Here is a 15,523-nt window from a genome sequence, read left to right on the forward strand (position 1 = left end):
GATTGATTTGTATAGCTATTTTAAAAGACACAATGGGCCAAATGGCCTCCTTCTATGCTGTATAGCTCTATGATTCTATAAATTTAAGTACCTGTAAAATGGATCCTTAGCTAATGAATCTCATCAATCCAGCTAAGGTCATATAAATGTTAAACTTTATAACAACCACAAAATCTCATTTGTATAGCTCCTTTCACATCAGGAGGACGTCCCAAGATGCTGGACATTTGTAATAGTCCATGTCAGAGGCTTAGGATTAACTAAGGGTGGTGTAGAAATGTCCTAAAATATCAAAACTCAACACAATAAACAGTGCAGATGATCACTTTATTTTTATCCTTCTAAAAAAAATTTACTAGGCATAAAAAAGATAAATCTCTTAAACAGACATTTTATTTATAGCAGAATCGGTGGTTGGGGACAGCAAGAAATATTAAGTTGGATAAACAATTCGCTTTGCATGAGTTCAAATTATCATTTAAACCCACAAAATTCTGCCAAGAATTTGGGCCGCCGTCAATAAAGGTTGTAACTTTACATAAAAGCTAAGAGATGAGAGGAATGCATAAGGCTGATACTTTGAGGAATAAAGATGACTTCACATAATGGAAGGTAAAAAGTAGAACGATTTTCAGCTCAACCCAAAGACGTGTTTCCTTTTGAAGTGCACTCCCACCAGCTGTAATTCTCTGTAGTTATATATATATATATTTCTATAACATTGATAGATATATTTGACATTGTAATCGGACCATAAGAGACCATTCATAGTAGATGTATACTCTCAATAATATGCTCAAGCATATTTCACTGCGAATGTCACAGTGAGATACTTATACACAGAATATGACATAAAACCAGTTCAATTGTATAAGGAATAAAGGGTGCAAATTCTCTCCCATTTCATAGTCAATTATGAAACTCTTGCACACACACTGTATATATATTATGAAAGGAATAACATAACCTTGGAGCAATTACAAGTAAATGCTATCAGCTGGTTTGGATACTGTCAGAAGAGTAAAATCATGAAATCCCTTTATTTAAAATTTTTATTAAAAAGAAAAGATTTCAATCCTGCCAGAACTTCTATTCAGGTTGAATCCTTTTTTTTACACACACACACACACACTGGTCCCATTCTGATATTTGTACTGAAGGTTTGCTGATCGCAACCTCACTATTGATGTTTTACCAATAAATAATCTGAAGTTGGTTACCAATATATATGTTATACATTATGGGGTGGGGGAGTGGGGTGGAGGGTGATGCGCTATGCAATGTAATCAACAACAACAAATTACATTTGCGCGGCTTCTTTCACGTCAGGAGGACGTCCCAAGACGCTGAACAGTCAGGGATCGGCACCCGAGGTGGTGGTTGCGATCAGGAGAGCGGGGAGGGTAGGGGTAAGAGGGTGACTGAAGGCACAGTGCATTTTGCCCCCTGCGCTACAACAATAAGGTCAAATATCTATCATTCCTCTCTTGGTGGTATCCCGAACGTTCTTTAGAAAACACATAATCCCCGAGCCACCTGTTCCACGTTCTTCTAAGGCGGAGGGTGCTCTCTGGAGTACATGTGCCGAGCCTGTTTGCTTCGCCTTCTCAGCCTTCGCCTTGGCCGCGGTTATACTGATGTATCTGGTGACTACTGTTATGTGATGGTTCCTCAGGTCGACGAGTGCAGCTACGCAATTATTGTAAGTCTCCCGCAGAGCGGGACTGCCTTTGGACACGATGTACTCTCGCACAGATGGCCCGGAGGCGATAATTTGGATCAATGCCTTATGCGAGGGAGGCATGTAATCTCTCATCCGGTCAAGGAACCCAGCTGCAATTCCGAAATACAGCAGGTTAGGTTTAAAAAATATTAACAATTTGGGAGCGACTGATTGTAATCTTTTCCCAAATCAAGACAGGTCAAAGTATCTTTTTTTAAATTTATTTATCCATCCCTTCAGACAAGACTTCTATCTCACCGTATCGGTGCTCTGCTGTCCCTTTTCATCACATAACGTAGCTTTGCGTTTCAGCAAATTAACCCGCCTTTCAAACCCACGCTCTCTTGATCAATCAAATGTTCGGGGATGGGGACGACCATTACATTTTGATATGACCACCAGGAAATCCTATCCTAATAGCAATGATAATAATAATCCTTGCATTTGATACAGCGCCTTATTAAGTCTTCGAGACGTCTCAAAGCCCTTCACAGAATATACTGTGAAGTGAATTGACTGTGCATTTTGAGGGACGAAACGCTGCAGCCAATTGCGCACAGCAGCGTCCCCACAAACAGTCGTGGATTGAGTGACCAAATTATTATTATTTTTAAGGGATTATTACCCCCGGAAAAGCGATCCGACAATCGACTAACAACCGGGTTCCTACTGATTGCCGGTAAACAGGCATTTGGAGTAAGGAAACTTGCCCAACATTTCGCCTTGCCGGGAACCCACGTCTCTCGCTTGTGAGGCGAGTGCTCTAACCACTGAGCCACATCATTTTTATGTATTCACAATCCTGGCTCTTATTCCTTATTTGGCCAACTTACAACGGAAGAATATTGTATCAAAAGACATCCAACTATAATAATCTTAACGATCCTGGAGAAATGCCAACCAAGCTAAAAATCCGGTTCCTCGTTGCGGTGACAAGGTGAAATGGGAAATCAATTTCGACTGAATTTCTTGGAGCCAAAGTTATATTTCAAGTAAAAGCCAACATGAAATGGAAATAAAACTGATTTAATTTAGGCAGCCATGGGATACAATTAGGGAATAGGGCTCTTGAGGAAGATTATAACCCATTAGCTATGTTGTACCATCTGTAGTGGAGTCCTGAAGCTCAGTGGCTGGAACACTCGCCTCGCAAGCGAGAGGACCTGGGTTTGATTCACGGATGGGTCAGGGCAAAATGTTGGGCAAGTTTCCTTATACACACACATACACACACACACGGCTCTGGTTACCGGCAGTCAGTAGGAACCCGGTTGTTAGTCGATTGGCGGATGGCTTTTCCGGGGGTAATAATCCCTTCAAAAAAATAAAATAAATGAAAATAATAATTTGGTCACTCAATCCACAATTGTTTTTGGGACACTGCAGTGTGCAATTGACTACTGCATTTCACCCACAAAATACAGTATGCAGTCAATTCACTGAGGCTCTATATCAAATGGAAGGGTTATTATTATTATTATTATTATCTCTACTCTTGAAGACCGTAACCCTTTTGATTTTGTACCATCTGCAGGGAATGAAAGGATATTGAAACTAAATGCTCATAAGCGTGGGGGGAAAAACACGAAACAATTTTGCGCAGAAGACATGCTCCACAGAATTGCCACATTGGCGCTGTCCCGTGAAGAAGATCGATGTTTTACCTGGTTGTCAAAATCCACACTTTCAGCAAAGTTCGTTCACTGTAAATTCAGATTTCCAGTTGGGTAAACATTAACGCGAGGACTCGTTCACTTACCACTTTCCCTGTTGTGGCGTATTCCCAGGAACTCATCGAAACAGTGAAGTGTGGAGCTCTGAGCTGCGCTCCCTCCCGAGTACTGTCTGGTTTCTTCAGCCACTCCTTCGTACAGCAAACCCTCAGGTATGGCTGGATTGTCCTTCCATCTGAGGAAGAGTGAAAGTCAGCACGTTTCACCCACCAAATACACAGTCACTACACTTTACAGTGTATCCTGTGAAGGGCTTTGAGACGTCTCGACGTGGTGAGACGCTGTATCAAATGCAAGGATTACAACAACAACAACTTGGATTGATATAGCGCCCTCCACGCCGGAAGGCGTCACAGAGCGCTTCACAGTAATAGATCCCGGGGCCGAGCCGGGGGGGAGGGGGAGGTGACCAAAGGCGTGGTAGAAAAGAAAGGTCTTCAGCGGAGACCTGAAAATGGGAAGGGAAGGGGCGAGACGAACGGAGTGAGGAAGGGAGTTTCAGGGCCTCGGGGCGCAGTGGCTGAAGGCACGGCCTCCGAGGGTGGAGCGGAGGACTCGGGGGGACGAGGAGGATCATTGTTATTATCACAGAAGATTTTACTTAATGGTGCAGTGGCGCATCTTTTTTATTATTATTGGGAAAGAGAAGTTTAGGTTGAGTTTACTCAATGAAATGTGGTGCTTGCGGTTGCTGGTAACGCGGCTGTCTGTACCACAAAAGGCTATTATGCCTTTCCTCAATATCTCAAAGGAGTTTAATTGAATAAATTGAATTGAAATGACAGAGACACTATAAGAAGGTTATAGAAAATGCCTGCCAGCTTTCTTAGGTATCTTAATGTTCACTTTATTTCGATAACTGCTTCATCTCTCTCCGTCAATAACAGTGTAGGGCAGATCAATGTTCCTTAACTCCACGGGTCACTGTTTACCCAGCGGTAAGTGGGAACCTGGTTGTTAGTCGATTGGCAGATCGCTTTCCCAGAGATACTAATTCTTTAAAATAATAATAATAATAAATTGTTTATTCAGATGACGAACGCCTGAACTTTAGTTGCTTCGATTTGGAAATGTAGAACATTTGTACTTTTCCCAACCCGCCTGCAACTGATTCGCACTCCAATAGTTCTTGTTAGCTGCAGTTGTTTAGGTGTAAGGCAGTATCCTCGAGCAGAAACCGACCAGGACCTCAACAATCTATACATACCCAGAGAGAAAGAGACGAATTACTCCATAGAAGGTGGCAGGGTCCACATGATCTGAGGAGAAGAGAGAGAGAGAGAGAGACGGACACACGGTGCTATGTCGTTGAATACACCCGAGAATTTCAAGAAGAAAGAGGAGACCGATGATTACGAGGCAAAGGAACAAACGACATGCAACTTGCATCTAATGGTGATCCTGTAGCTCAGTGGTTAGAGCGCTCGATGGATCAACCTGCCCGCTCCCTCCGCTCAGCGGGCTCCGGCCTGCTCCATGCCCCCCGACCCTGCCCTGCCCTGCCCGCCCCACCATTGGCAGTCTCTCTGCTCCACACCCTTTGGAACTCCATCCCACATTCCCTTCGCCTCGCCCCCTCCCCCATCAGCTCGGGTCCTAATCCTTAACTGTCCAGCACCTTGGAACGTCCTCCCGAAGTTGCAGCGTGAATTGAAGGTGAAGTGGGTAAGGCATCTTGAAGAGAGGGCAGGGTAAACACATACCATCCATCTTCTTGAGAGCCTCCTTCATCTGCTTAATTGACTTGGCCAGATCTTGCAAAGCGTTTTCGAGGGAGTCATCATCGGGCCTCAACACAGCTCCAGCTGCAACGGAAACAGCCTAAAAAGGAGACAAATATTCTCCTTGGCTCATTCCAATGGATATGTCAAAGCGATTACATCACATTCAAGTCTATTCAAGTGACCCCCCGCTCCCAGAGGAGAGATCACTTTGGGCAGCTGTTTCTAATTATATCATCGCTGAGGAAATGTCAAACAAGGACAACAAATTCTTCTGCCAACAGCAACATTAACAATAGGTAGGAAGAATGATATTGGAAATGGGGAATCACCCCATGAAATAAAATGTTTCTCCAGACCAGTATTCAAACCGATTTTCAATTTTCCGGCGTTTAATATAATATAATAATAATCCTCGCATTTGATATAGCGCTTTTCACGTCGGGAGGACGTCCCAAAGCGCTTCACAGAACACACTGTAAAGTGAATTGACTGTATATTTGTGGGCGAACGCGGCAGCCAATTGCGCACAGCAATGTCCCACAAACAGTCGTAGATTGAAAATGACCAATTTATTATTGTTTTTGGTTTTGGAGGGAATATTATTAGGCTCTGTGTGGAGTAAGGAAACTTGCCCGAGGTTTGGCCCTCTGCCTGGAATTGAACTCAGGTCTCTCACTTGCAAAGCGAGTGCTCTAACCACTGAGCTACAGGACTCCACATTAATGGTCAGCGCTCACAAGGTAATGTTTTCGCGGCCATTGTGGAAGCTTAAGAAATATAAGTGAAACTAAAAAAAGTGACGTTTTGAGGATGGACCAAATGGTCTCCTTCTGTGCTGCGTAATTCTATGATTCTACGATGATGCGACGTCACAGCGTTGTTTTTAGTCATATTCACATAACTCAAAATTATGGTATTCAGGACACACATCAGACATTTAGCTCCGGCTGTAATGTATCTGCCAATTCTGCTGAGATTGCAGTTCTCCTTGACGTTAGTACAGATACCTTGATGCCTTGAACTGCTGCCATTTCCACCAGCAAAGTCACCAGGAAAAACCCCTTCAAGCTGTCTCCTCCGGGAAGAACGAAAATAGTATCCAGATTTCTGGAAGAAATATATTACCATCTAGTGGCCATGCAAGGTAGAGGCAAAGAAATCACCAAATGCACATTAGAGCCGCAAACAAAAATAAGAATAGTTATTGCATTTGATGCAGCGCCCGATCACGTCTTCGAGACGTCTCAAAGCGCTTCGCAGGACGCACCGTAAAGTGATTTGACTGTACAGTTGGTGGGCGGCAGCCAATTAATTGCGCGCAGGCAGCGTCCCCACAAACAGCCGTGGGTTGTGTAGCCAATCTTTATTTTTTCTGAAGGAATTATTAACAACAATAACAACAACAAAATTACATTTGGATAGTGCCTTTCACTTCGGGAGGACGTCCCAGGGCGATTAGCCCCGGAAAAAGCAATCCGCCAATTGACTAACAACCGGGTTCCTTATTGACTGCTGATAAACAGAGGCGCGTGTGTGTGTGGGGGGAATCGAACCCGGATCCTCTCGCTTGCGAGGCGAGGGCTCTAACGCCTGAGCTACAGGGACGCCACAACATGTTGCTCAATTGTTGACCTGCAGTTGGGATCTGTTCTGGAAAAGTTGGCAACCGCGCTCTCACCAAAACCGATCACCCACATCTTTACCGCGTATTATAACATTTATAAGACACTTACCCAAATTCCATAGAACTGGAGAGTAATCCAAAAGGGAATTATATGCAAAAGGAATAAAAAGAAATGTTAGTGTTATCTACAATTCTTAATCGTAAACAACATCGTGGATTTAACACAGCGCCCGTCACCTGGGGTGGGGTCCCAGAGCGCTTGACAGTGGAGGAGTCTGACCCCGAGTCAGGGGAGGGGAGGGAGGGAGGGGGGAGGTGACCGTAAGCACGATCCAAAAAGGAAGGTCTTTAGGCCGGGATTTGAAGGTGGGGAGGGAGGGGGCGAGGCGGGGGGATCGAGGGAGAGAGTGATGGAGTTTCGGGGTATAACGACTGAAGGCACAGCCACTGATGGTGGAACGAAGGGGACGAGGGGTGAACAGGAGCCCGGAGCCAGCCGAGCGGGGGGCAGTGGGTGGGGGAGTGGGTGGGGGGGGGGCTGGTGGTGAGCAGATCGGAGAGGGAGGGAGGGAAGTGCGAGGGCGCGAAGTGGTTTGAAAACGGGTGCAAGGAGCTTGAAATCGATCCGTTCAGTGATTGGGAATCAGTGCAACAACAACAACAAGACATTTGTGAAGTTCCTTCCATGTTGGGAGGATGTCCCAAGAAGCTGAACATTCGGGGGTCAGGACGCGAGGGTGGGGGAGGCGGGGGGGGTGGGCAGGGTTGGGGTGAAAGTGGGTAGAGGGGGTAGGAGGGCGGCTGAAGACGCGGTCGAAAAGGAGGGTCTTGAGTCGTGATTGAAGGAGGCGAGAGAGGGAGAGAGGGAGTCAGGCCAAGGGGTTGTGGGATGGAGTTCCAGAGGGTGGGGGCAGAGAGGCTGATGGTGGGGGGGGTCGGGCGGGAGACCTGGAGCAGGCCGGAGTCTGCTGAGCGGAGGGAGCGGACAGGTTGATAGGGGGGGTCAGCAGGTCAGAGAGGTGGGAGGGGACGAGGCCGTGGAGGGCCTTGAAGGCGAGGACGAGGATTTTGAACTCTATCCTCCGGGGGACGGGGAGTCAGTGGAGCCGGGGCTGGCGACGGTGGGTGGGGCGATGGGGGTACAGGGATCGGTGAGATGTTTTGTGAGATACCCTCCCAACGAAAAGCCCACCACCACGAGCTCTAGTTGCCTTCCTCCATGTCTCTATCTCTGTCCATGTACAATAATTCCTCTCTTACCCATTGGGATCCTTTTTTTTCCAGTTAGCTAAAACACAATCCGCATGGACCAAGATGGGTGGGAGCCCGAGGATCTCAGAGACTTTACAGAAAGGCACAGCAAGATTCCTGGGAAGAACCTGACGTCCAGCATGTAAGAACATAAAAGGATCAGTCACTGACACGAGCAAAAAAAAATCACTGTTTCTAATCAACATTTTTTGGATAATTTCACCGAGGAATGGGAGGAGAGTGGAGTTCCCTGGAGCTCAGGGGTTAGAGCCCTCTCCTCGCCAGCGAGAGAGGACCCGGGTCCGATTCCCGGGCGGGTCAGGTCAGGGCGAAATGTTGGGCAAGTTTCCTTACTCCCCCACCCCGCCCCCCCCCCCAACCACACACACACACACACACACACACATCTCTTTACCATCAGTCAGTAGGAACCCGGCTGTTAGTTGATTGATGGATCGCTTTTTCGGGCGTAATAATCCCATCAAATAATAATGATAATACTAATAAATCGGTCACTTCAACCCACGGCTGTTTGTGGGGGACGCCGCTGTGCGCAATTGGCTGCCGCGTTTCGCCCACAAAATACACAGTCACTACATTTCACAGCGTATCCTGTGAAGCGCTTTGAGACGTCTCGAAGACGTGAGAAGGCACTGTTTCAAATGCCAGGATTATTATTAATTATTATTAATTATTATAGTTATTGTTATTATCATTATTATTATTATTAAAGGCTGCAAAGTTGGTGTGTAGCCCGAAACAGAATGAGACGAGCGTTCAAACCTTTGTGGTGTTGGTTTCTCCGTCCTGCCAGACGTAGCCCATTGTGATAAAACTGAGAGCCAGATGTGCCAATCTCAGCTGCTTGTGCCCTGTGAGGAAATTTGTGCTGAGAAGCTGCATCTATTCATCAGAGAGAGAGAGAGAGAGAGAGAATTAAACATGAATTAACTGAGCGTTTGCAATTAATAATAATAATACTAATAATCCTGGCATTCGAGACAGCTCAAAGCGCTTCACAGGCTATATAATAAAGTGTAGCGACTGTATATTTTGTGGGTGAAATTGCCGCAGCCAATTGCGCACAGCAGCGTCCCCACCACCGGCCGTGGGTCGAGCGGCCAAATTATTATTATTTCTTTTGAAGGGATTATTCCCGGGTCCTCTTGCTTGTGAGGCGAGGGCTCTAACCCCTGAGCTACAGGGCTGCAAATTAATTTACGTGAACGCAAAAGGAAATGGGACTAACCTACTCAGCCACCAATTTCTCTTGTATCTGCTTTCTCTCTCTCCCACACACCCCTCCCCACCCACCCACCGCCCGACTCCCCCCACTCCCCATTCCCCCCCAACCCTCTACCTCCAGTAGCTCACCAACACACCTGGAACATAGTTTATTTAGCTACAAAGAGAAACAGGCAGGAATTGTTTAATTTTCCATAATATGGTAAAAGTAAGGGAATTTTACCTGGTTGACTTCTCGACGAAGCTGGTGCTGTTCAATCAGACCGGTCAGGCTGTTTGCCATCTCCATCCAGGGTTGGTAGAATCCTGGAAGGACAGTCTGATAAGAAAAGAAACGTGAGGGGTTATTTTATTCGAGGTATTGAACCCCACAATAAATCTCACGGGTTATCTGGGGGCCAGGAATAAACCGAAAATCGAGACGTGTGTCCATAATTGTCTGCAGGTCTCAAAGGCTACGTGTCGAGGAGGTAAAACAGGACCCGGCAAAGCTTCGAAATACAGTCAATAGAACCCTTCCTTCTATCTCATAAATAAGTCATTCCATGATTTTTTGTCGCTCTGTTTTCTTCCAATAATAATAATAATAATAATAATAATCCTTGCATTTGATACCACGTCTTCGAGGCATCTCAAAGCGCTTCGTGAAGTGAATTGACTATATTTGTGGGCGAAACTTGGCAGCCAATTGCGCGCAGCAGTGTCCCCCACAAACAGCCGTGGATTGAAGTGACCAAATTATTATTTTTTTTTACTTGAGGGATTATTATCAGGCGCGTGCGTGTAGTAAGGAAACTTGCCCAAGGTATCGCCCTGACCGGGAATCGAACGCAGGTCTCTCACTTGCGAGGAGAGTGCTCTAACCACAAAGCTACAGGACTCCAGGATAAGCTAAACTGCCCATTAAAACTCAATGAGAGAGAGAGAGAGCGAGTGGACATAAAGTGATTCCACTGCCCAGTTTGCCTCAAGAACTTGGTTCCCCGCTCTCCCCTCACCCTGACCATTTCCCCCCCAATGCTCGGGTCCCGACCCAACTGTCCAGCGCCTTGGGACGTCCTCCCGACGTGAAAGGCGCTGTATAAATGGAATCTTGTTGTTGTTGTTGTTGTTGTTAAGCCTCCAAAAACATCTATGAACCTCACACTTGAATGTGTGGATGGATCCAGCATCCATGGGGCTTTTTGGGGAGAGAGTTCCAGATTTCTACCGCCCTTTGAGTGAAAAAAATGCTTCCTGATTTCACTCTTAAAGGGCCTGGGTTCCAAATCTAAGACGCTGGAAATCCGAAATAAAAACAGACGCACTCCCAGCGACTTCTGTTTTTATTTCGTTCTCGAGTTCCAGTTCACATGACCTTTGCGACGTTTCGTGCCTTAAAACAAACAATGCAAATAAATATTGTGTATTCGGGAAATCAGAGGGGGTTTAACCATCTTCTTTTCTTAAGGAAAATCAACCAATCCACTTGAACCAGTTTATTAACAATATTAATAATAATCCTCGCATTTGACACAGCGCCTTATCACGTCTTCGAAGCGTCTCAAAGCGCTTCACAGAATATACTGTAAAGTGTAGTGACTGTGTGTTTTGTGGGCGAAACGCGGCAACCAATTGCGCACAGCAGCGTCCCCCACAAACAGGATTGAAGTGACCAATTTATTATTTTTTTTCTTGAAGGATTATTATCAGAGACGTGTGTGCGTGTGGCGTAAGGAAACTTGCCCAACATTTCGCCCTGACCCGCCTGGGAATCGAACCCAGGTCTCTCGCTTGCGAGGCGAGAGCTCTAACCCCGAGCCACAGGACTCCTCGCTAATAATAATTGCAGACACGTTAGGGCAATATTAAATCTTTTATTCCTAACTGAAAATGTTCAGTTGGACTGAACCGAATTGGGTGAATAGCAAAACCTCGTTCAGGATTTGGGAGCCAATCTGAAATAAACAGTAAGAAAACAATGTATGGGTTTGCACCAACTCACATGTAGTCAAATCATCTCCCAGAAAATCATTCTCTTTGTGTGATTGTGTGTGTGAGTGAGTGCGCGAGTGTGGTTTGGGTGTGCGAGTGCGTGCGCGTGTGTGTGTACGAGTGTGTGTGGGTTGGCGGGTGGTTGAATTTGAATGAAGTCTGAAAAGCCACCACAGCAGGTAGATAGATAGACAGATAGATAGACAGATAGACAGATAATACGCTCTGTCTAAGTAACCTCTTACAAGACGAAACAAATAAAAATATACCCACCAGTGGCTCTGGCAGGACAAACCCACAAGCTTCAGAAACGTGGAACTTCTCCAGATCTATGCAAAGTCCATTTTCCCGTCTGGCCATGGCTTGATTGGAGTCAGAAATTCAGATGCCACAACCGAGCATTCTCTCTCATACGCCGCAGTGTCCAAAGGAGTCTCTCCGAATGGCCTCTTTCCTGCTCCTAATTCTTATGTTCCTAATTCTTATGCTCTTCCCACAGTGGAATAAATCGATCAAACGCTAGACTTTTGCATTGGCCCTGCATGGGATTGATCGATCGATCGATTGATTGTGGTGAAGCCTGTGTGTCGGGGCTGAATTCTTGAGTGGGATGATGGACATGGGTGGATCTCACTATCTCTCAGGGGTAGGATCGGAGGCAACCAATTGGCATTTAATCTTTTCGTTGGGTTAATGATCAAACGGCTCAAAAGATAAGCAGCGATGAGTTAATTTTGCAACAATATCTAACACAAGGTTAATAATGGTACTTACTCAACAGCTTCGGATCACAATTGCTGTGGATTTACTGTAAAGCGTAAGAGGATCAGAATTTGCTCGACGAAAGAAGGCCAAGGTGTACAGTATGGATATTTAATAATCCTGGCATTTGATACAGCGCCTTAAACGTCTCAAAAGCGCTTCACAGAATATACTGTAAAGTGTAGTGACTGTATATTTTTGTGGGCGAAACTCGGCAGCCAATTGCGCCCGGCAGCGTCCCCACAAACAACCGTGGATTCAATGGACCGATATATTTTTTTAAGGGATTATTACCCCTGGAAAAGTGATCGGCCAATCGACTAACATCCGGGTTCCTACTTATTGCGAGATTGTGGAATGGAATGCGCTCTCTCTCTCTCTCTGGAGGGACACATCCTGCTTACCTAATTCTGGAGAGTATTAGGCACAGTACTATTACTGTTATCAGGTAATAATAGTATTATTAGACATAGGGCTGAGCCCAGAGACCAGGAAAGGTGGGTCAGTTGGGGAGGGATTTTACAATTGTCCATCGTTTGGATTTTTTTTCCCAAATAAATCTAGTTTGAAACTAAAAACAGCACATTTTCCTCCCGCCCAGAAATACTGACATGTTCATTGCACAATGTACAGATCCTCTGTGTTCTTTTCCTGGTGTCTGAGATCCTTCTCCTATGTTTGTAACCCAATCTCTGGAACTCCATCCCACAGTCCCTCCGCCTCGCCCCCCTCCCTCGCCTCCTTCGAGACCCATCTCAAGACCCTCCTCTTCGACCAACCGCGCCTTTGGTCACCCTCCTACGCCCCACCCTCCGCGCCCTCCATCCCCTCCTGATCCCAACCCCCAGCTCGGGTCCAAACCCCTGACTGTCCAGGGCCTTGGGACGTCTTCCTGACGTGAATGGCTCCGTGTAAAATGTTATTTAAAGCTCAGATTGATTGCTTTAAAAGTTTTTTTTATCCTCGGCGGAGCTTTTCGAGAAATAATTTCCACAAAAAGTTCCTTTCACCCAATAAGAATCTATTTTCGATGCGATCGACTGGATGGTAGAGATTGTCAATCAATTATTATTTTCCCCCCCCCCCCCATCATTTTAATGTGAGTCCAAATCTTTTACAGCCATAGTTGAGGATTTCCTTGAGACACGAGTCACCACTTGAATCCTCAGCTTGGTTTGGATGTTCTCTGAAGCGTGGTGATGGGTTTCCGCATGTGCCAGACACCTTGTTGAGCACCAAAAGTTATCAGCAACAACTTGCCCGTCACCTGGGGTGGGGTCCCAGAGTGCTCGACAGTGGCGGAGTCTGACTCCGAGCCGGGGCGGGGGAAGAGAGTGACGGAGGTATCCGTAAGCACGATCCAAAAAGGTCTTTAGGCCGGGATTTGAAGGTGCAGAGAGGGTGTGACGCAGAGGGGTTGAAGGAGAGAGTGACAGAGTTTCGCGGAACGGTGGCTGAAGGCTCGGTCACCGATGGTGGAGTGGGACAGGACGAGGGGTGAGCAGGAGGCCGGAATCGGCCGAGAACCTTATCACTTGAAAAAGGAGAGAGGCTTCTGTCTCACCAGCTGGTTACACTCCAGGAGTTACCCCCAACGCACACTCTGTGATCCCCAAACCTTGGCTCTTGCCAACCTGAGCCAAGGCTTTGGGGTGGGGGGGAGCCCAGAGTGGGCGTTGGGGGTAACTGCTGGAGACTAACCACCTAAAATCACACATATCTTGGCCATCGATATTGCCTTCGGGGGGGAGAGAGAGAGCGGGTTCCATTCCGACCATCTATCACGGGGGTTTCCAGGTATAGGTGGGATGTGGGGAATTCTCAGTCGGGTTTGGAGACTCTTAAGCAACAATGATGGGTTTCCACGTGACCCCCCACCCCCCCCCAAAAAAAAAATCTCAACCTAGAGTAGTATAAAAACAGCGTAAAGACCTATCAAACAGGGTCCAGTTTTGGTCTCTGTGTTCCATTAAAGAGAAGCGGGTTTAAAAGTATTTCATTTTCAAACGTTAAGACACTTTCAGACACTTTCGAAGATTGTAATACGAGTTTAAAGTCATTCGGGTTAGAAAAAGAAATCTTTAATTATTGCTTTTTTTTTGTACAGATTGAAGAGAAGCCCTTTTAAAATCATTGAAACACACACGCAATCTGGCAGCCAAAGGTACATAATATCTTTACATCTTCTTCTATATTTGTGTTTTGCCTTTAATTAAAAATATTCCCATTCTCACCACACTCCCCCCCCCCCCCACCCCCCAATGTGCAAATATTCAAGTGAGGAAAAGAAATATTTGGTTATGTATAAGGTAATAAGATACCCGGGAGTGAATCACATAACTGAACGCCATTAAAAGACTTCAGCCAACATCATTAGCCCTAAGAGCAAAGGTTGAAGTAGTTTTAGTCGATATATCGGATGCCCCAAAAAAGGGAACATTTCACCCACAAAATACAGTCAATTCACTTTACAGTAGATTCCGTGAAGCGCTTTGAGGCTTCTCACCCCTTTATGTGATAAGATTCTGTCAAACGCAAGGATTAGAATTATTTTCTTCTGACACAAACCTCAACCTTGTGCTTTGCCTTCGAAACGCCAATATATAAGTTGCACAAAGCCATTTCGATGCTTGACATTACTTTGTATTCATCTTGTGCAGTCGATGCAATGAACCATTAGAGACATGATGGTCAATATGGATTCTCGGTCACTGGGAATTACTGGAAGATTTAATGAATGCCATATTAAGGGATATAGGGAGAAAGTGGGAAATTGGAATTAAAGGATTAGTTGAGGTACAGATCAGCCATGATCTGATTAAATGGCGGAACAGGCTCGAAGGGCTAAATGGCCTCCTCCTGTACCTATGTTCCTATGTCATGTATAAACATCCTAAAGACATCTGCTGCCCGAATAGACTTTACAGCACATTCTGCGAAACGCTTTGAGAGGTCTCGAAGACGTGATAAGGCACTAGATCAAATGCAAGGTTTATTATCATAATTATTATTATTATTATTAGCAAACCGGAGTAACATCCAGCTCCTGAGAAACAGAATCTAAACCAATTCAGGCCCTATTGCTTGCTATTTTGACCAATTTCTGGAGAGAACAAGTTTCATCGGAGTATTATGTGGCTCCATTGGAGCCCAATTAGTTTTGCTGTGCCACAGAACGGGGAGAGAGACTTTGGAGAAGGCTGAGTGGGGGTGCAACGTCAGACGAGAAAAGAGCATTTCCTGAAAAAATAAAATAGTCCTCCTGAATTATAATAATAATCCTGTATAAAATTCTATCATCAGGAAGTGTAAACCTGGTTTGTGTTGTACACTAAATCAGAAAAATACTCCCTTTACAGGATATATATTCTATACAAATAATCAGTTAACTTGCCGGGTCGATTTGATCAGAAACGATGCAATAAATCACAGCAAATTTCAGTTTCACACACTGAAAAAATAATCTTGTTCTAGTACAGCCATCCAT

General features: G+C 45.5%; 1 protein-coding gene across 1 annotated transcript; it reads right to left on the bottom strand.

Moving 5' to 3' along the window:
- Positions 1 to 308: 308 nt before the first annotated feature.
- ido1 (indoleamine 2,3-dioxygenase 1) lies at positions 309 to 11,974 on the bottom strand. The gene is made up of 10 exons (XM_007912425.2): positions 11,548 to 11,974; positions 9,524 to 9,619; positions 8,839 to 8,958; positions 8,065 to 8,183; positions 6,914 to 6,928; positions 6,188 to 6,287; positions 5,160 to 5,277; positions 4,664 to 4,715; positions 3,483 to 3,631; positions 309 to 1,833 (listed from the first exon to the last, which is right to left on the bottom strand). The coding sequence occupies exons 1-10, from the start codon at positions 11,632 to 11,634 to the stop codon at positions 1,466 to 1,468; spliced, it is 1,224 nt and encodes a 407-aa protein (XP_007910616.1). The 5' UTR covers positions 11,635 to 11,974; the 3' UTR covers positions 309 to 1,465.
- Between the last annotated feature and the right edge of the window lie 3,549 nt (positions 11,975 to 15,523).

This window comes from Callorhinchus milii, unplaced genomic scaffold (assembly GCF_018977255.1).
Source record: "Callorhinchus milii isolate IMCB2004 unplaced genomic scaffold, IMCB_Cmil_1.0 Scaffold28, whole genome shotgun sequence".
In the NCBI taxonomy this organism is placed as follows: Eukaryota; Metazoa; Chordata; class Chondrichthyes; order Chimaeriformes; family Callorhinchidae; genus Callorhinchus; species Callorhinchus milii.